We start from the raw sequence: 20,495 nt of genomic DNA, 5'->3' as shown, positions 1-20,495 counted from the left end.
GACATCAAGGAAATGTCATGTTTATTTGCATTTCACAATGCGTATAGTAAATGCTTCATTTTGATAAATGTTTCTCTCAATATATGAAATATTTATATATTTAATTTATATAATTTATTTAGCTTTTCCAGTATATGCATCTTGATCTGAGAATGTATTGGAAAACAAGATAAAATTCCCAAATAAGATTTTTTTTTTTTTTGCGGTGTGACAAAACTGCTGAATGCATTTGATGCTAAAAAGCAGTTCATGAGGTGCATGATGGGTAAAATGACATTTGTGATGCAATGATCCGTCGATTGGAAAGATTCCCAGAAACAAAGGGTTTTTCGGGCTCTGGAACACAAGCTTTTAAATTCAACAAATTTGTTGACGACGACAACAACAACATGGACTCGTGTGCATCTAAAGACTGATGGGAGTGAATGCTCGGGCAGAGCTGTCAATCACAATCATCAAAAAGAAGCAAAGAAACATTAAAAGAACTGGTAAACAAACAACCATTCCTAAACTGATGCATTCGTGCGACAATTTAACAATTGTCTCATTAGTAAAAGCCCTCTCATGGTAAATTAACATGTTCATGTAACAATGGTCAAGAACGGACGAACACAAACACGCGTGACGGAGGAGCGAGATCACGGGAGACGAGCGCTGTGATGGCGTTGCCGTGGCAACAGTGCTGGTGTTGGCGGTACCGTACGGTCGGATCTATCGGACCACGCGGCGTCTCTTCCCTCTGGTGGAGCGAGCCGGCCTCGACATCGGGATCTGCAACACGACACACACAACTTCCGTTTAATACGTTCTTAGGGATGTCCATATGGCCTAATTCGATTCTTGTTTTTCCTTTCTCAAATATAAGACCTCTTGAAATGTAAAAAACATCTTAGATTAAGAAATGAACATTTAAAAACGTATTCAATTTAAGTTTTTAAATTTAGAAAAATCTTAAATTTAATAATTCTAAGGTCTCTTGGAATTTAAAAACCACTGAAATTTAAAGACACGATAAAATATAAAAACCACTGAAATTTAAAGACATGATAAAATATAAAAACCACTAAATTTAAGAGGTTTTTACATATCAAGAGTTCTTAAATTTAAGTGTTTTTTTATATTTTATCATGTCTTTTAAATTTCAGTGGTTTTTATATTTTATCGTGTCTTTAAATTTCAGTGGTTTTTAAATTCCAAGAGACCTTAGAATTATTAAATTTAAGATTTTTCTAAATTTAAAAACTTAAATTGAATAAGTTTTTAAATGTTCATTTCTTAATCTAAGATGTTTTTTACATTTCAAGAGTTCTTAAATTTAAGTGTTTTTTTATATTTTATCATGTCTTTTAAATTTAAGAACTCTTGAAATGTAAAAACCTCATAAATTTAAAGACATGATAAAATATAAAAACCTCTTAAATTAAGAAATCAACATTTAAAAACGTATTAAATTTAAGTTTTTTAAATTTCAAAAAATCTTAAATTTAATAATTCTAGGGTCTCTTGGAATTTAAAAACCACTCACATTTAAAGACACGATAAAATATAAAAACTACTTAAGTTTAAGAAATCTTGAAATATAAAAAACTTTTTAAATTTAAAGACCTCTTGAGCAATAAAAACTTACTTAAATTTAAAACTACAAGTTTAGGAATTCTTGAAATATAAAACGTCTCAAATTTAAAGACATGATAAAATATAAAAACCTCTTAAATTTAAGAACACAACATTTTAAAACCTCTTAAATCTAAGAACAAACTCAACATTTTAATACCTCTTCAATTTAAAACCCCTTGAAATGTAAAAACCTCATAAATTTAAGAATTCTAAGACCTCATGATAAAAAAACCTAAGAAAAAGTCTCAAAAAAATAATTTTCTTATGCAATTGAAGACTTTTTATACCTTTAAATTTGATACCAGCTGAATCTAATATTTAAGACTTAAGACAATGATTAATGCACATGTGCAATCAAACAGTGTAAGATGCTTGTGTGTGTGTGTGTGTGTGTGTGTGTGTGTGTGTGTCTCACCGTGGCGGTGGGCTCCTCGATGATGCTGTCGATGCCGCCCGGCAGGTCTGGACTCCTCTGCAGTCTGAAGAAGAGGAGAGAGTAAAACACAAAGCACTGCAAAACACACACACAGAACACACACACAGAACACACACACACACCACACACACACACACACACACACACACACACACACACACACACACACACACACACACACACACACACACACACACAGCTCCAGATGCACTCACGTCTGTTTCCTCTTCCTTCTGCCTCCTGTGTGCATGTCTTCAGTCTGTCAAACAAAACCAGCCAATCAATATCAATCACTCCTATGAATAAAAAAAGGTATTGAAGCAGTCTGCAACATTACATAAAAATCTTATACTATTAGAATTGTTTCAGAAAACATTTCAGTTGTAGAAATAAAGCATAGTATAACAAGAAAAAACAACTAAAATTAGACTTATAGTTATAGCGGAGGATTTTCTTTTTCCGGGTGGGTAGCCTATACTATTGGTCCACCTAAGTGTCAATCATTCTGGTGATATGTTTACGTAAGGCCGTCGTACGTGCTCGTCCCTTCTGCGCATGCGCACTTTCAGGTGTATTATGTGTGATGAGTTACGGTTTCAGCCATTCCTTTGAAAATGGCTGAGGGTCGAAAGAGAAAAAATGTATACGAAGTGTATGATAAGAAGAGAAAGGTCGCAGAATATAGAAACAAGACCAGAGTGATTTTGGGGGAATATTTCACACGCTGGCGTGCGCTAAAAGCACAGGTTGGGCTTCCCACTGATGCCGCAGTCGAGAAGATTCTACTAGACAGGTAAAGTTTGGTAAAAGTCACTGCTAGTAAAAGTTAATGTAAGCTATGATTAGCGATGCTAGCCCTGGCACAAGTCATGTACGGCGTAGACACGGTAAACATCTCAATTAGTCTAAAGTAGCCTTATGACCAAATGGTAAATGGTATCACGTTGAAATATTCTAAAACCTTGTGTGTTCATTTTCGATAATTACAATGTGTTCACCATAGTATTTATTACACAAATGCAACAAGCTACTTCTCCATTGCATATCATGTCTTGAGTCCTCGGTCACTCGACACGTTTAATAGGCGCATGTGCATTTTTTAAAAAATTGGAGAGGGTCTTCTCTAAAATTCGGAAAGATCCTCCGCTATACCTTTAAAGTTAAATAAAATAAGTTTAATTTGAAAAATTACTTTAACTGAAACTAAATTAAAGCGAAAAAAAATCTAAAAATGACGAGAACACAAAATTACTGAAACAAAATTAAAGCGAAAAAAGTGGAAAAAAAGCACACCAAATTACTGAAAAAAATTAAACGTGAAAAAAAGAAGAAAAATGAAGGAAAAAAAAATTACGGGAAAGAAATCTAAGCTAAAAAAAAAAGCATAAAAAGATGACAAAAGCACTTAAAATTACTGAAATTAAATTAAAGCTAAAAAACATGAAAAAACACTTTAAATAAATCAGAAAAACAACAAAATTACTGAAATAAAATTAAAGCAAAAAAAATTGGAAAAACATTTTTTTTTTTACAAAACACGTAAAATTACTGAAAAACTAAAATTTTAAAAAAGTGACATTTTTATAATAGTATAGTATTCAACGAAATTCATAGTATAACACGAAAAACAAACAAACAAAATTTTGACGAAAATGAAAAAAAAAATTTGTTTAATTTGAAAAATTATTTTAACTGAAATTAAATTAAAGCTAAAAAATGTAAAAAAAAATTTTTTAAAAAAGCATAAAAAATAAACAATTATGGAAAAAAATCTAAGCAAAAAAAAAAGCACTAAAAAATTGACAAAAACACTTAACAAAATGACTGAAATTAAAGCTAAAAAAGTAAAAAAACTTATCTAAAAAATGACAAAATCACATTAAATGACAAACAAACCAAAATTAAAAAAAATAAAAAATATGAATAAACATTATAATAGTACATAAATAACAAAACCAGGCTCACCCTCACTTGCTCCGCCTCTCTGCTGCTGATGTCATCGACGACCGGACTCGTTCTTCGTCCATCATCATCCTCCTCGTCTGGCTCCTCCTCCTCGTCACGGTCTCCTCCCGACCCGATCCCGTTGCTGTAACACACTTTGGAGCCGTCGGTCTTGGCCTCCTCCATGATGTCGGACAGAGCGTCGGCTCCCGATGGCCTGCAGGGCGGCGCCGGCGAGGGCTCCTCGCTGAGCTTCGGCGTGCCGCGGGCCGGAGACTGGGCCGAGTCCATGCCGAGGCGGGTCAGATCCGGGTTGTGGACCGAACAGGCCCGGCGGGGACTGAGGGACGGCGGGAGCTCCGGGTACGACAGCGGCGTGGAGTCCGAGTCGCGCTCGCTAACCTGCAGAAACGAGGTGTAGATGGTGTCCATGAAGGAACCGTACGGGTCGAACAGCCCAGAACCCGAACCCTCTCTCTGCGGACCGGGTGTGTGGAGCAAGGCATTCTGGGATATCTGAGCCGCCGGAAGCTCTTCTTGTGACGGAGGAGGCGTGTGATGGAGACTCGCTGGTTTCTCTCCCATGAGCGCCGGTGTCATCGTCAGCTGAGAGTGAGAGAGTACATCAATAAACAGTATATAATATAATGAATATAAGTTGAGCATTTACAAGACAAGGCAGAGAAATGACGGGAAAAGCATCAAGTGAATTATTTAACCGTTTTTAATGCACCTCATGATTGTGGGAATGCAGGATGAGAATTACTACTTTGAAGAAGTTCAATTGAGATTTTTTGTTGGTATATGTATGATATAATTATAAATAATGTAATAATATATAAACTACCGTTAAAAAAAATGTGGGGTTAGTAAGACTTTTATTCATCAAGGACACATTAAATTGATCAAAAGTGACAGTAAAGATTTTTTAAATAATGTTATATTTCATAACGTTAAAATAATCTTCTATTTCAAACAAATGCTGTTGTTTTGAAGTTTCATCAAAGAATCCTGAAAAATAAAATGCATCACGGTTTCCACACAAATATGAAACCGTTTTCAACTGATAATAATCAAAAATGTTTCTTGATCATCAAATCCTCATATTATAGTGATTTCTGAAGGATCATGTGACACTGAAGACTGGAGTAATGATGCTGAAAATCACAGGAATAAATTACACTTTACTATATATTCACATAGAAAACAGATGATTTAAATTATAATAATATTTCACATTTTTTACTGTATTTATGATTAAATAAATAGTTAGTGAGCAGAAGAGACTTTCAAAATGTGCAGGGTAACGTCGATATTCAACAAGTATATACTGTAAATATCTGTTAGTGTAGTTGATTGGTAAATGTGGTGAATCTGTTGATGGCTGGTGAATGAAGAGAAGGAATCAGCGTCTCTTAAAGGCACGCTATGCCAGAATTGTACCTTAATATAACAGCTTCAAAGTCATTTCGGTGGTAAACAAACTCATATTAGGGCGAATCATCCTGCAAGTAAAGCTTGGGGGGGGGGGCCGCTGGAAAAACCAGCATTGCAAGTTTGAGAGGAGCGACCCGACAAATCTCGCGAGAATCACGAAATGATTTACGGCAACGACGTCACACACATCAACAACAACATATGAAGCACGAAGACACTTGCGCGCATTTCAGACGTGATACTCGAGTCGAAGATGGAAAAAGTAAAGAAAACGCGGTCGGAAGAGACTGGGAAAAGGAAAAGAGAATCTGACCGCGTGAGGAACCGGACAAGAGTCCCACTCGCTCGGGCTTTCACTCGTTGGCGCGAGCTAAACAGCAGCACTGGATGCAAGTCAAGTCAAGTCAAGTCACCTTTATTTATATAGCGCTTTTTACAATACAGATTGTATCAAAGCAGCTTCACAGTGATAACATGAAAATAATATAACAGAGTTTGTTTCTAAAAGAAAATTGAGTCAACGTCCACCTTAAGTAAGGCAGATCAATAATATTATTGATGCAACAGCGATGCTGACCTGCCGATCTTGTTGATGGACTAGAAAGTAAATATCTTATTTGTAAACTTGTTTGCGTTCTATATTGTATGTTGCTGCGCTTGCTTGTAGTGTGTCATTTTTTTACGATGCCGTTCATTCATCCATTGTTGATAATTAGACCAGTCCAATAATTTATCATGAGATTATCATGAGAACAGTTGTCAATATCTCACATAATTATCAGGACACAAATAAGCCTAGAGGTTGTAAAAAGTGTAAACGAGCACAATTTGCAAACTATTATGATAAATTGCAATAATCATGTCTAATGACATCACAACGGCGAATGTTATGAAATAATGTGACGTACATTTAACTTTATTGATGTCATCTGGCATTTTGTAATGTTTAATTACATTACAATCAAAAAACACAAATGAAATTATACAGTAGTCCTAGACTATAGGCTATTTACTTGTGATTTAGCAGCAATCATGTAAAAACTTTATAAGCCAGCAAACGCGGTAGGCTACTTTATTATTATAAAGTAGTCTAAAGGCCCGTTCACACAAAGCACGATAACTATAAAGATAACGATAAAGATAACTATATATGCGTCCACACCAACAACCGATTACGGTCTTTTTATTCTAAGCACGCGCGCCCGCGCTGCGGTTTCAAAGTAGCGAAAATGGATGACCTGCTGCTGCTTTACGTTACAAAAAAATATCAAAACAAAAACAGGCGCTTTCGGGTACACGATATCCTTAAAAGACGAGAGGAGTTGGGAGAATCCGTCACTCTGATTAGAGAGCTGTCGTCTTTTGAAGACAAATTGTATTCATATTTTCGAATGAATCAACAACAGTTTCATTCATAAAAACGTACTACAATAGCTTTAATGATATTGACTGATTTTATAGATTACATTTTATTATAATTGTTGTTTGCAACAATGTCATTGAATATGTTTTTGCTGTTCTTATTGCCTTTACACGTCTTTGCCAGCAGATGTCCTCAGCCAGCTTGCTATGTCCCGAGCGCATCTAAACAGTGAATATAGCAAGTCTAGTGTAATCGATCTAATCTAACTGTGAATTTAGCTGACGAAGTCAATGATGGGATAAAAACATCGCCTAGTCAACACCTTTATGTATACAACGCCTTTTTCACTGCAACTTCAGCAATGTTGTCAAAACTGGCGCTGTAAGTTATAGCCTACCTGAGGTAATTTTGTTACACTATGCTAAACTGCATAATATCTAATCGTTAATACTTCTCACCATTTATTCCCAGGATACGACCGATTGCTTTCCATATATCCATCTTTTTTAACGTATCCTTGAAAAGGGGGGTTGACTTGTCAAACAGTGGAGGATTTTTTTGTACCTCGACGATTAACTTCTCTGCAATGTCATCTGCCATTTTAAATGCGCGAGACCTTTAAATTAGAATGGATTCTGATTGGCTGTCAGTGTTTTATCGTTCGACAGCTGGAAAAAAATCGTTCTGAAAGTGATCCCAACGATATCGTTCCTCATATCTTTATCGTTATAGTTGTGGTGTGAACTCTGTTATTCTTTAATATGGAGAACGATTTTTAGAATTATATCTTTATCGTTATCTTTATAGTTATCGTGCTTGGTGTGAACGGGCCTTAACACTTGACATATAGTTATTATTATCCTTTTACCATCATCAGTAGTTCAGTAGACTATGCAGTAGCCTAATATTTGTATGAAATCGTGAAACATTACCTGGTCAATATCTTCCGAGTCTATCTGTGCCTGTTGCATGCCCGACGCTGCTATCCTACCGAACAGGTACCAGTGTGGGGGTGTTAGTATTCCACAGCGACTCTAGGGGTCGCTGTTTGACAAAAACAGAATTCCTGCATAGTGTGCCTTTAATTCATTGTCTTCAAAGACCTGACAGTTTGGGCTGTCAAATAAAAATTTAGTGATTTTGAATAGAAAAAAAGCACATTTGAATGCAAAAAAACCTAGTGCATTCGAATTTTTGTTGTGTCAAGAGTAGCGCGAGACATGATGATGACGTAACTGACACGCTGTGTTTTTGTTAGCTCCAGTTTACAGCGTTGCGTTGTTCAATTGAAAAATAGCGGGAAAAAAGGCTGCTGACGAAAACACTCTCAGCTGGAAATATTGTCAACAGAAAGCACTCGCTCAGATCATGCTGGTGTTTTTGGTAGTGGTCGACCGATATATCGCCACGGCCGATATATTGGCCGATATTTGGCTTTTTAAAAATATTGGCATTGGCCGATAAGTTTTTCTGATTGGCCGATGTGTTGGAAGCGGGACTTTTATTTTGACGGCGCTGCAGACTTTTATTTTGACGGGCGGCGCTGAGAACACCAGCACCTGAGAAGAGAACGGCAGCGCCTGATCACACAGCGCTCACTCACATTCTCCGTCTTCATTACGATCTCTGTCAGTCAGATCTAATACTTTGTTAGACAGAACCGGTGGCTACAGAACTGGTCAAAGAAAGTAACTGGTATGCGAAAGAGTAATGCGTTTGCTTTTATATTATTTGTAACCGAAAAGGCAAACAATCAGCCTAAAATACTTTCTCATTTACCGCCAACATTCAGCAAATGGGCATCTACATAATTTAAACAAATCTCTGAATATCTAATAAACATTTATTTTCACAAACCTTGCAGATTTAATCGAATCCAGCTGTGATATCTTGTGAAGTGTGCATTTGTAGCCTGCATAAACGTGTTCCTGCGAGTGATGGTCCGTGAGAAGTGAGTGAATGCGAACAGAAGATCAGCTTCACAGGAGACGCGATCGAAAAACTTTAAATCCTTCATTTTAAAATATGCTGTGCTATATCCAGTGGCCCACTGTGTCATATTCATGTCGTTTTCACTGTGTGCTGTATGTAAAATTAGCGTTACCTTGTAAAAAGTCAAAGTAAAAAAAAAGTCTTTATTTGAAAAATATGATTATCAGTGATTACTGATTAATATATCAGATTACTGATATATATATATGTGTATATATATATATATATATATATATATATATATAGGCTTTATATCGGCCACCCTGTTCTCTAAGATATCAGCATCGGCCATCAAAAAACCCATATCGGTCGACCACTAGTTTTTGGTGAACAATATGAAGTGAGTGTTTCTGAATGTCAGTTTGCTGTTGTGTGTTCATGTAGTTCATTAGCATTACGCTGTGTGTTGAAGTGTGTTTTCTCAGGTTACTGATGCACAAACACAGTTTTATGCACTACTGTAACCTAATTTTCCTTGCATGCACAATTAAGGAAATTATATTTTATTTAAAAACAATTATTTCAAAAGTTAATGCACTTTAAAAAGTGAATTTCATTTCAATAAAGGATGCGATGCTTGATTTGGTTTATATTTGCTTATTGCGCTCTTGTGTTCAAAGGACTCAATACTGTACTTTTCCTCTACAGAATTATATAATGTAGATACAGAATTGCCTTTAGAATTCGAATATAATTCAAATTTTGCCAATATTAAAAAACGAAATTTGAATTGAGCTTTTCAGACATTTTGACAGCCCTAGTTTACAGCTGCTTCAACAGACGAACCTCTGTGAGAGAAACTAGCAGTGTGTGTGTGTGTGTGTGTGTGTGTGTGTGTGTACCTGTAGGCAGGTGAGCGGGTTGAGGGGTGTGTGGTTCAGAGACGGGCAGTGTGTGTGTGTGTGTGTGTGTGTGTGCCTGTATGCAGGTGAGCGGGTTGAGGGGTGTGTGGTTCAGAGACGGGCAGTGTGTGTGTGTGTGTGTGTGTGTATGTGTACCTGTAGGCAGGTGAGCGGGTTGAGGGGTGTGTGGTTCAGAGACGGGCAGTGTGTGTGTGTGTGTGTACCTGTAGGCAGGTGAGCGGGTTGAGGGGTGTGTGGTTCAGAGACGGGCAGTGTGTGTGTGTGTGTGTGTGTGTACCTGTAGGCAGGTGAGCGGGTTGAGGGGTGTGTGGTTCAGAGACGGGCAGTGTGTGTGTGTGTGTGTGTGTACCTGTAGGCAGGTGAGCGGGTTGAGGGGTGTGTGGTTCAGAGACGGGCAGTGTGTGTGTGTGTGTGTGTGTACCTGTAGGCAGGTGAGCGGGTTGAGGGGTGTGTGGTTCAGAGACGGGCAGTGTGTGTGTGTGTGTGTGTGTACCTGTAGGCAGGTGAGCGGGTTGAGGGGTGTGTGGTTCAGAGACGGGCAGTGTGTGTGTGTGTGTGTACCTGTAGGCAGGTGAGCGGGTTGAGGGGTGTGTGGTTCAGAGACGGGCAGTGTGTGTGTGTGTGTGTGTGTACCTGTAGGCAGGTGAGCGGGTTGAGGGGTGTGTGGTTCAGAGACGGGCAGTGTGTGTGTGTGTGTGTGTGTGTGTACCTGTAGGCAGGTGAGCGGGTTGAGGGGTGTGTGGTTCAGAGACGGGCAGTGTGTGTGTGTGTGTGTGTGTACCTGTAGGCAGGTGAGCGGGTTGAGGGGTGTGTGGTTCAGAGACGGGCAATGTGTGTGTGTGTGTACCTGTAGGCAGGTGAGCGGGTTGAGGGGTGTGTGGTTCAGAGACGGGCAGTGTGTGTGTACCTGTAGGCAGGTGAGCGGGTTGAGGGGTGTGTGGTTCAGAGACGGGCAATGTGTGTGTGTGTGTGTGTGTGTACCTGTAGGCAGGTGAGCGGGTTGAGGGGTGTGTGGTTCAGAGACGGGCAGTGTGTGTGTGTGTGTGTGTACCTGTAGGCAGGTGACCGGGTTGAGTGGTGTGTGGTTCAGAGACAGGCAGTGTGTGTGTGTGTACCTGTAGGCAGGTGAGCGGGTTGAGGGGTGTGTGGTTCAGAGACGGGCAGTGTGTGTGTGTGTGTGTGTGTGTGTACCTGTAGGCAGGTGAGCGGGTTGAGGGGTGTGTGGTTCAGAGACGGGCAGTGTGTGTGTGTGTGTGTGTACCTGTAGGCAGGTGAGCGGGTTGAGGGGTGTGTGGTTCAGAGACGGGCAGTGTGTGTGTGTGTACCTGTAGGCAGGTGAGCGGGTTGAGGGGTGTGTGGTTCAGAGACGGGCAGTGTGTGTGTTGTGTGTACCTGTAGGCAGGTGAGCGGGTTGAGGGGTGTGTGGTTCAGAGACGGGCAGTGTGTGTGTGTGTACCTGTAGGCAGGTGAGCGGGTTGAGGGGTGTGTGGTTCAGAGACGGGCAGTGTGTGTGTGTGTGTGTACCTGTAGGCAGGTGAGCGGGTTGAGGGTGTGTGGTTCAGAGACGGGCAGTGTGTGTGTGTGTGTGTACCTGTAGGCAGGTGAGCGGGTTGAGGGGTGTGCGGTTCAGAGACGGGCAGTGTGTGTGTGTCTGTGTGTGTGTACCTGTAGGCAGGTGAGCGGGTTGAGGGGTGTGTGGTTCAGAGACGGGCAGTGTGTGTGTACCTGTAGGCAGGTGAGCGGGTTGAGGGGTGTGTGGTTCAGAGACGGGCAGTGTATGTGTGTGTGTGTACCTGTAGGCAGGTGAGCGGGTTGAGGGGTGTGTGGTTCAGAGACGGGCAGTGTGTGTGTGTGTGTGTACCTGTAGGCAGGTGAGCGGGTTGAGGGGTGTGTGGTTCAGAGACGGGCAGTGTGTGTGTGTGTGTACCTGTAGGCAGGTGAGCGGGTTGAGGGGTGTGCGGTTCAGAGACGGGCAGTGTGTGTGTGTGTGTGTCTGTGTGTGTGTACCTGTAGGCAGGTGAGCGGGTTGAGGGGTGTGTTGCTCAGAGACTGGCAGTGTGTGTGTGTGTGTGTGTGTGTGTGTGTATGTGTACCTGTAGGCAGGTGAGCCGGTTGAGGGGTGTGTGGTTCAGAGACGGGCAGTGTGTGTGTGTGTGTGTGTGTGTGTATGTGTACCTGTAGGCAGGTGAGCCGGTTGAGGGGTGTGTGGTTCAGAGACGGGCAGTGTGTGTGTGTGTGTGTGTGTGTGTGTATGTGTACCTGTAGGCAGGTGAGCGGGTTGAGGGGTGTGTGGTTCAGAGACGGGCAGTGTGTGTGTGTGTGTGTACCTGTAGGCAGGTGAGCGGGTTGAGGGGTGTGTGGTTCAGAGACAGGCAGTGTGTGTGTGTGTGTACCTGTAGGCAGGTGAGCGGGTTGAGGGGTGTGTGGTTCAGAGACGGGCAGTGTGTGTGTGTGTGTGTGTGTGTGTACCTGTAGGCAGGTGAGCGGGTTGAGGGGTGTGTGGTTCAGAGACGGGCAGTGTGTGTGTGTGTGTGTGTGTGTGTACCTGTAGGCAGGTGAGCGGGTTGAGGGGTGTGTGGTTCAGAGACGGGCAGTGTGTGTGTGTGTGTGTGTGTGTACCTGTAGGCAGGTGAGCGGGTTGAGGGGTGTGTGGTTCAGAGACGGGCAGTGTGTGTGTGTGTGTGTGTGTGTACCTGTAGGCAGGTGAGCGGGTTGAGGGGTGTGTGGTTCAGAGACGGGCAATGTGTGTGTGTGTGTGTGTGTGTGTGTGTACCTGTAGGCAGGTGAGCGGGTTGAGGGGTGTGTGGTTCAGAGACGGGCAATGTGTGTGTGTGTGTGTACCTGTAGGCAGGTGAGCGGGTTGAGGGGTGTGTGGTTCAGAGACGGGCAATGTGTGTGTGTGTGTGTGTGTGTGTGTGTGTGTGTGTGTGTACCTGTAGGCAGGTGAGCGGGTTGAGGGGTGTGTGGTTCAGAGACGGGCAATGTGTGTGTGTGTGTGTGTGTGTGTGTATGTGTGTGTGTACCTGTAGGCAGGTGAGCGGGTTGAGGGGTGTGTGGTTCAGAGACGGGCAATGTGTGTGTGTGTGTGTGTGTGTGTGTGTGTGTGTGTACCTGTAGGCAGGTGAGCGGGTTGAGGGGTGTGTGGTTCAGAGACGGGCAGTGTGTGTGTGTGTGTGTGTGTGTGTACCTGTAGGCAGGTGAGCGGGTTGAGGGGTGTGTGGTTCAGAGACGGGCAGTGTGTGTGTGTGTACCTGTAGGCAGGTGAGCGGGTTGAGGGGTGTGTGGTTCAGAGACGGGCAGTGTGTGTGTGTGTGTGTGTGTGTGTGTGTACCTGTAGGCAGGTGAGCGGGTTGAGGGGTGTGTGGTTCAGAGACGGGCAGTGTGTGTGTGTGTGTGTACCTGTAGGCAGGTGAGCGGGTTGAGGGGTGTGTGGTTCAGAGACGGGCAGTGTGTGTGTGTGTGTGTGTGTGTATGTGTACCTGTAGGCAGGTGAGCGGGTTGAGGGGTGTGTGGTTCAGAGACGGGCAGTGTATGTGTGTGTGTGTACCTGTAGGCAGGTGAGCGGGTTGAGGGGTGTGTGGTTCAGAGACGGGCAGTGTGTGTGTGTGTGTGTACCTGTAGGCAGGTGAGCGGGTTGAGGGGTGTGTGGTTCAGAGACGGGCAGTGTGTGTGTGTGTGTGTGTGTACCTGTAGGCAGGTGAGCGGGTTGAGGGGTGTGTGGTTCAGAGACGGGCAGTGTGTGTGTGTGTGTGTGTGTACCTGTAGGCAGGTGAGCGGGTTGAGGGGTGTGTGGTTCAGAGACGGGCAGTGTGTGTGTGTGTGTGTGTGTGTGTACCTGTAGGCAGGTGAGCGGGTTGAGGGGTGTGTGGTTCAGAGGGTGTAGTGTGTGTGTGTGTGTGTGTGTACCTGTAGGCAGGTGAGCCGGTTGAGGGGTGTGTGGTTCAGAGACGGGCAGTGTGTGTGTGTGTGTGTGTGTGTGTGTACCTGTAGGCAGGTGAGCGGGTTGAGGGGTGTGTGGTTCAGAGACGGGCAGTGTGTGTGTGTGTGTGTACCTGTAGGCAGGTGAGCGGGTTGAGGGGTGTGTGGTTCAGAGACGGGCAGTGTGTGTGTGTGTGTGTGTACCTGTAGGCAGGTGAGCGGGTTGAGGGGTGTGTGGTTCAGAGACGGGCAGTGTGTGTGTGTGTGTGTACCTGTAGGCAGGTGAGCGGGTTGAGGGGTGTGTGGTTCAGAGACGGGCAATGTGTGTGTGTGTGTGTACCTGTAGGCAGGTGAGCGGGTTGAGGGGTGTGTGGTTCAGAGACGGGCAATGTGTGTGTGTGTGTGTGTGTGTGTGTGTGTGTGTGTACCTGTAGGCAGGTGAGCGGGTTGAGGGGTGTGTGGTTCAGAGACGGGCAATGTGTGTGTGTGTGTGTGTGTGTGTGTATGTGTGTGTGTACCTGTAGGCAGGTGAGCGGGTTGAGGGGTGTGTGGTTCAGAGACGGGCAATGTGTGTGTGTGTGTGTGTGTGTGTGTGTGTGTGTGTACCTGTAGGCAGGTGAGCGGGTTGAGGGGTGTGTGGTTCAGAGACGGGCAGTGTGTGTGTGTGTGTGTGTGTGTGTACCTGTAGGCAGGTGAGCGGGTTGAGGGGTGTGTGGTTCAGAGACGGGCAGTGTGTGTGTGTGTACCTGTAGGCAGGTGAGCGGGTTGAGGGGTGTGTGGTTCAGAGACGGGCAGTGTGTGTGTGTGTGTGTGTGTGTGTGTGTACCTGTAGGCAGGTGAGCGGGTTGAGGGGTGTGTGGTTCAGAGACGGGCAGTGTGTGTGTGTGTGTGTACCTGTAGGCAGGTGAGCGGGTTGAGGGGTGTGTGGTTCAGAGACGGGCAGTGTGTGTGTGTGTGTGTGTGTGTATGTGTACCTGTAGGCAGGTGAGCGGGTTGAGGGGTGTGTGGTTCAGAGACGGGCAGTGTATGTGTGTGTGTGTACCTGTAGGCAGGTGAGCGGGTTGAGGGGTGTGTGGTTCAGAGACGGGCAGTGTGTGTGTGTGTGTGTACCTGTAGGCAGGTGAGCGGGTTGAGGGGTGTGTGGTTCAGAGACGGGCAGTGTGTGTGTGTGTGTGTGTGTACCTGTAGGCAGGTGAGCGGGTTGAGGGGTGTGTGGTTCAGAGACGGGCAGTGTGTGTGTGTGTGTGTGTGTACCTGTAGGCAGGTGAGCGGGTTGAGGGGTGTGTGGTTCAGAGACGGGCAGTGTGTGTGTGTGTGTGTGTGTGTGTACCTGTAGGCAGGTGAGCGGGTTGAGGGGTGTGTGGTTCAGAGGGTGTAGTGTGTGTGTGTGTGTGTGTGTACCTGTAGGCAGGTGAGCCGGTTGAGGGGTGTGTGGTTCAGAGACGGGCAGTGTGTGTGTGTGTGTGTGTGTGTGTGTACCTGTAGGCAGGTGAGCGGGTTGAGGGGTGTGTGGTTCAGAGACGGGCAGTGTGTGTGTGTGTGTGTACCTGTAGGCAGGTGAGCGGGTTGAGGGGTGTGTGGTTCAGAGACGGGCAGTGTGTGTGTGTGTGTGTGTACCTGTAGGCAGGTGAGCGGGTTGAGGGGTGTGTGGTTCAGAGACGGGCAGTGTGTGTGTGTGTGTGTGTGTGTACCTGTAGGCAGGTGAGCGGGTTGAGGGGTGTGTGGTTCAGAGACGGGCAGTGTGTGTGTGTGTGTGTGTGTACCTGTAGGCAGGTGAGCGGGTTGAGGGGTGTGTGGTTCAGAGACGGGCAGTGTGTGTGTGTGTGTGTACCTGTAGGCAGGTGAGCGGGTTGAGGGGTGTGTGGTTCAGAGACGGGCAGTGTGTGTGTGTGTGTGTACCTGTAGGCAGGTGAGCGGGTTGAGGGGTGTGTGGTTCAGAGACGGGCAGTGTGTGTGTGTGTGTGTGTGTGTATGTGTACCTGTAGGCAGGTGAGCGGGTTGAGGGGTGTGTGGTTCAGAGACGGGCAGTGTATGTGTGTGTGTGTACCTGTAGGCAGGTGAGCGGGTTGAGGGGTGTGTGGTTCAGAGACGGGCAGTGTGTGTGTGTGTGTGTACCTGTAGGCAGGTGAGCGGGTTGAGGGGTGTGTGGTTCAGAGACGGGCAGTGTGTGTGTGTGTGTGTGTGTGTACCTGTAGGCAGGTGAGCGGGTTGAGGGGTGTGTGGTTCAGAGACGGGCAGTGTGTGTGTGTGTGTGTGTGTGTGTGTACCTGTAGGCAGGTGAGCGGGTTGAGGGGTGTGTGGTTCAGAGACGGGCAGTGTGTGTGTGTGTGTGTGTGTACCTGTAGGCAGGTGAGCGGGTTGAGGGGTGTGTGGTTCAGAGGGTGTAGTGTGTGTGTGTGTGTGTGTGTACCTGTAGGCAGGTGAGCCGGTTGAGGGGTGTGTGGTTCAGAGACGGGCAGTGTGTGTGTGTGTGTGTGTGTGTGTGTGTGTGTACCTGTAGGCAGGTGAGCGGGTTGAGGGGTGTGTGGTTCAGAGACGGGCAGTGTGTGTGTGTGTGTGTACCTGTAGGCAGGTGAGCGGGTTGAGGGGTGTGTGGTTCAGAGACGGGCAGTGTGTGTGTGTGTGTGTGTACCTGTAGGCAGGTGAGCGGGTTGAGGGGTGTGTGGTCCAGAGACGGGCAGTGTGTGTGTGTGTGTGTGTGTACCTGTAGGCAGGTGAGCGGGTTGAGGGGTGTGTGGTTCAGAGACGGGCAGTGTGTGTGTGTGTGTGTGTGTACCTGTAGGCAGGTGAGCGGGTTGAGGGGTGTGTGGTTCAGAGACGGGCAGTGTGTGTGTGTGTGTGTGTGTGTGTACCTGTAGGCAGGTGAGCGGGTTGAGGGGTGTGTGGTTCAGAGACGGGCCCTGTGGCAGCAACAGAGGTCCTGCTCCCAGTAAACTATGAAGACTGTTGATGTTTCCCAGAGCTGTGAGGTCGCCTGAGAGCAGAGACAAACACCATCATTAGCAGCTCAAACACACATGCATTCTGATTCTGTGAAGATTCGGTTAACATGTTTCTGGATTTAAAGGTTAAATTAAATGTTAGTAATCAAAAGCATGTTTAAATAATTTAAATCATGATACTTGTACGTTTTTAAAAAAAGTTTTTTTTTCCCCTCTCAAATTACGGTATATTTTTCCCTAAATTCCAATCATTTTTTTCTAAATTTTATTTTAATGGTTTAATACAATTTTAAACAAATAATTAAAAAATAATAATCAACTGAATTCATAAAATTGCAACAACTTAATTTATATATATTTTTTTTATAAATAATCTAAACAACAATAGGGCCCTTCATTCACACAGAGACACGCAAAACATGCAGATTTTATATTTAAATAGTCTTTTTGTACTTTAGTATTCTCAGAATCTAGTCTATATTGTCATGTGATCAAGTGTACAGCCCTACTTCTGACTTATTCATCCAAAATTTGCCAAATTCCATGTTATACATTAAATTTCCATATTTTTGACTGGATTCTGACCGTGTTTTCCGAGCCGCAGAAATTATAGGGCCCTATTTATAGACGGGAAAAAAATAAGATGTTTTGATGTTTTTCCCCTTTTTAGAGGAAATGCATGGTACATTAAATGAGGATTAAAAACTCAAAGAACAGCATGAAGAAAGCCTCAACATCATCATCATCATCAGTGAGAGAGTAACTTTTCTTAGGTAAGGCAATGAGATCCTCTAAATTTTGTTCTTCTAAAAACAGTTTTGCTCGTCAACATCAGATGTGGCAGAGCGCAGAGTCAGCAGTTATACCGAGATTATGTTGGAGAAACGTCACTTTTGTGGAGAAACTTTATTTAAGAAAAAACACAAGTCTGTTTCACTTTCCAGCTGTCAGTCTGAATTAGTTTCAAAATCTTTCAGAGCAGAGAGACAGCTTATAAAACATCAATGTCATGCAATCGGGCAGGACGAGAGAGTACAGCAAATATAAACTATAACCCTTCCATGTTCCCAAAACTGCAGCACAACAGTAAATCTGAGTATTGCGGACATTGAAGGAACAGCAGAGAATCAAACTAGAAGGAAACTAGCAATAGTTGCTTGTTTATAACACTGACTCCGTTACACACACTATTTTAGCTATTTTAATGGTTGATAAAATAATGCATATTATAATGAAAAAAATAAAATAATGTAATGATGGAAAATGCAGACATTAGGGGAAGCAAACACGATTGTCGATTAATGTCGATAATCTCAAAATGATCATATGGCTTTGACAATATTACAGTCCATCACTAATTCTGTTATTATATATATATTCAGCTGAAAAAGCAGTCAAATTTTCTCTCAACAAGCGATTACACTGTAAACTAACAAACATTTGCTTATGCATTTCTATGTACCGGGGTTATTATCGTTAACTAAAACCTTAAAAAACATTGTTATTGATGGAAACACAATAAACATAAACTGAAACAAAACCGAAAATAGCTGTTTTGGGAGCCAAATATCGATGCATCCCTATTTTAGTGGCTAAATCAGTGAGTGAAGCAGACGTTTAACTCGCTCTTCTCCGATGGCTCATTTTGACTGTTCAGCGTCTATTTCGTGACTCAACATGGATAAACTACAACACTTAAACACGTCAACTGTGTGACACTAGCTCTGGATCGACAATATTAATTTCTTGATTTTAATTGGTAATGATATGTTTCTTAAATCTAAGATCTTTTCTGTTGATGCGTCGACAACTTCACTTGCCATCAAATAATCGCAATAAGTTTTGTTACTTTTAATATGAAATCTTAACTTTAAAATTCTGTCGATTTTAATATGCAGCATTAAATGAAGTTTTGTAGCTGTTCAGTTCAAGCGACTCGTGAACCGAACATCTCTTCCTCTTCACTAATAGTTATAGCAGCAAATAAACATCAATGAACATCAGATACAGAACAACTTACTGAAATCTATCATGTCTCAATCAGTGTTTGAACTGGGGAAGACATCAATAAAACAGCTTGTATGCTGTACATTACATTTACCTTAAGAAAGCTGTTCAATCCCCATAAACTCATTAGTTAGCTAGAAAAAATAACTCTAGAGAAGAGCATTTTGCTTATTATATGCACTATTATATTTTCAGTTCACATTCACAGTTAGTGATGTTTTCATTGTTTAATGTATGTTTGAATAAATCTGTCATGAAAACAAGATATTACAGTTTATTGATGTTTAAATGTTTATATTTCACCAACCAACTGCAGTAGAAACAATTCTGTTATTAAAAAAGCTGATATAAAAACTGCCATATGTGCAATTTAAATGTTTTAATAACTCCGTTTGCATTATTCGAGTGTATATTTTGAAATAAGTTTGATTCATTTTTTTTTCTTCAGTAAAGTGCATCATGAATTTTCGGTTTCAGTGCTTCCCTAAAATAAATTACTTATAAAAAAATAAAAAAACACGCTCTAAATAAACTACAAGTAAAAATACAAATGTTATTAAAATCTACACACACACATAATAACACACAAAAACAAAATGTGATTATTATAGATTATTGTAAAGCTCTACTGGGTGGCTGCCCTGCACGCTTAATAAACAAACTCCAGCTGGTCTAAACGGGTTCTTCCTGGATGTATGTAATATAGTATGACCATCAGTGTTGGGAGTAACGCGTTACAAAAGTAATGCATTACAGTAACATATTACTTTTTGCTGTAACACAGTAGTGTAAGGCATTACTTATCAATTTTCAGTAATATTTTACTCGGTACATGTTCAGTAAGGCTTGCGTTACAACAGACTTTTGGTTTTAATTGTAAAACAAACAACAACAAAAAACATCAAGACCGCGAGAAATTATAACGAATGAAAAATGCAAGTAGGCTAAATTACCTGTTCGTGGTCAGTCAATAGCCGCGTGTGGTGTCCAAGTCTGTAAATAAAGACTAAATGGCAGCGTCTGATATATTTGTATAGCGATTTATTTTTTTTACAGGAGTGCCGTGAGGTATGATTTCGGCCTCTGTGCTCGCGCTAGCCAGTGGAAAAGCGGCTAATGGTGAAGATGGCATGAAGAAGACTATACATTCGCGAGATTAGGCTATTCGTTCTGTGTTTTCTTTCTAAACAGTTAGGCTATGTTTATGTGGTATTTTTCATGTTTTCATCACGCAATCATGTTTTTGATGCGGTGGTGACGCGTTCATGTAAGGGCGGCGGCGCTGCCGATAAAGCACCTAAAAGCTGTCACAAAGAACCGGCAAAAGCAATGATTATGAATATGTCAAGTACAGCAAGGAGACATTTAAATTGTTTATTAATAAAGTCAAGATGAAGTTGACGATGCTGACTCGCGATCTTCGCAGTAGTGAATGCACCAGAGAGAAATGCATTCATTTCATAAGCAGAGAGCATGTTTTCTTTCGTTTTGAATTGTTCTGTTTACAAGTAGACATTTCAATATAGATATATTTTTCAAGTCCGTGAATAGGCTATACTTAGTACGCTGAGTTTCGGTTCATTTATGAGACGCGCCCCAGTTCACGCGCTTAAATCCAGGCAATTGGTTGACGAAACATTGGTTAAAATTCTCTGTGAAAGTTTTAAAGCAGTCTTTTAGTGCCGCTTCAGAGCGGTCGCGTCCATAACGGAGAACTGTCACGTCTGTAACATTGTTTTTTCCTCATAAATGAGAACACGAAAAATAAAATAAAATGAATATTTTATGTTCTGTGGAGAGCCAACCCTTCTTCATCCGATTTGCGCAGTGTAATTCACAGAATTACAAAAAATAAAAGATAAAAAATAATAATAGTTGCCTCCTAAAAGTTAAAGTTTTTTTTTTTTGTCACGCATGTCTATTTCCCTAATATTAAATATAAAACGCATGTGTAGACTGATATTTTTCTAATGTCT

General features: G+C 42.8%; 1 protein-coding gene across 2 annotated transcripts in view; it reads right to left on the bottom strand.

Moving 5' to 3' along the window:
* Nucleotides 1-20,495, bottom strand: part of LOC143706081 (uncharacterized) — a 37,332-nt gene continuing 16,837 nt past the window's right edge. For both annotated transcript variants that reach the window (XM_077197633.1, XM_077197634.1), the window contains exons 9-13: nucleotides 16,423-16,544; nucleotides 4,019-4,603; nucleotides 2,269-2,312; nucleotides 2,033-2,096; nucleotides 1-771 (exon numbers count right to left, since the gene is read on the bottom strand). In XM_077197633.1, the coding sequence (XP_077053748.1) occupies nucleotides 712-771; nucleotides 2,033-2,096; nucleotides 2,269-2,312; nucleotides 4,019-4,603; nucleotides 16,423-16,544 (875 nt within the window). In that variant the 3' untranslated portion in view covers nucleotides 1-711. The remainder of the gene's footprint in view (nucleotides 772-2,032; nucleotides 2,097-2,268; nucleotides 2,313-4,018; nucleotides 4,604-16,422; nucleotides 16,545-20,495) is intronic.

The sequence above is a fragment of the Siphateles boraxobius genome, unplaced genomic scaffold (assembly GCF_051911475.1).
Source record: "Siphateles boraxobius isolate OS27281-9 unplaced genomic scaffold, OSU_SipBor_1 41, whole genome shotgun sequence".
Taxonomy (NCBI): Eukaryota; Metazoa; Chordata; class Actinopteri; order Cypriniformes; family Leuciscidae; genus Siphateles; species Siphateles boraxobius.
The sequence above is the reverse complement of the archived record's forward strand: the minus strand, read 5'-3'. Positions and strand labels throughout refer to the sequence as shown.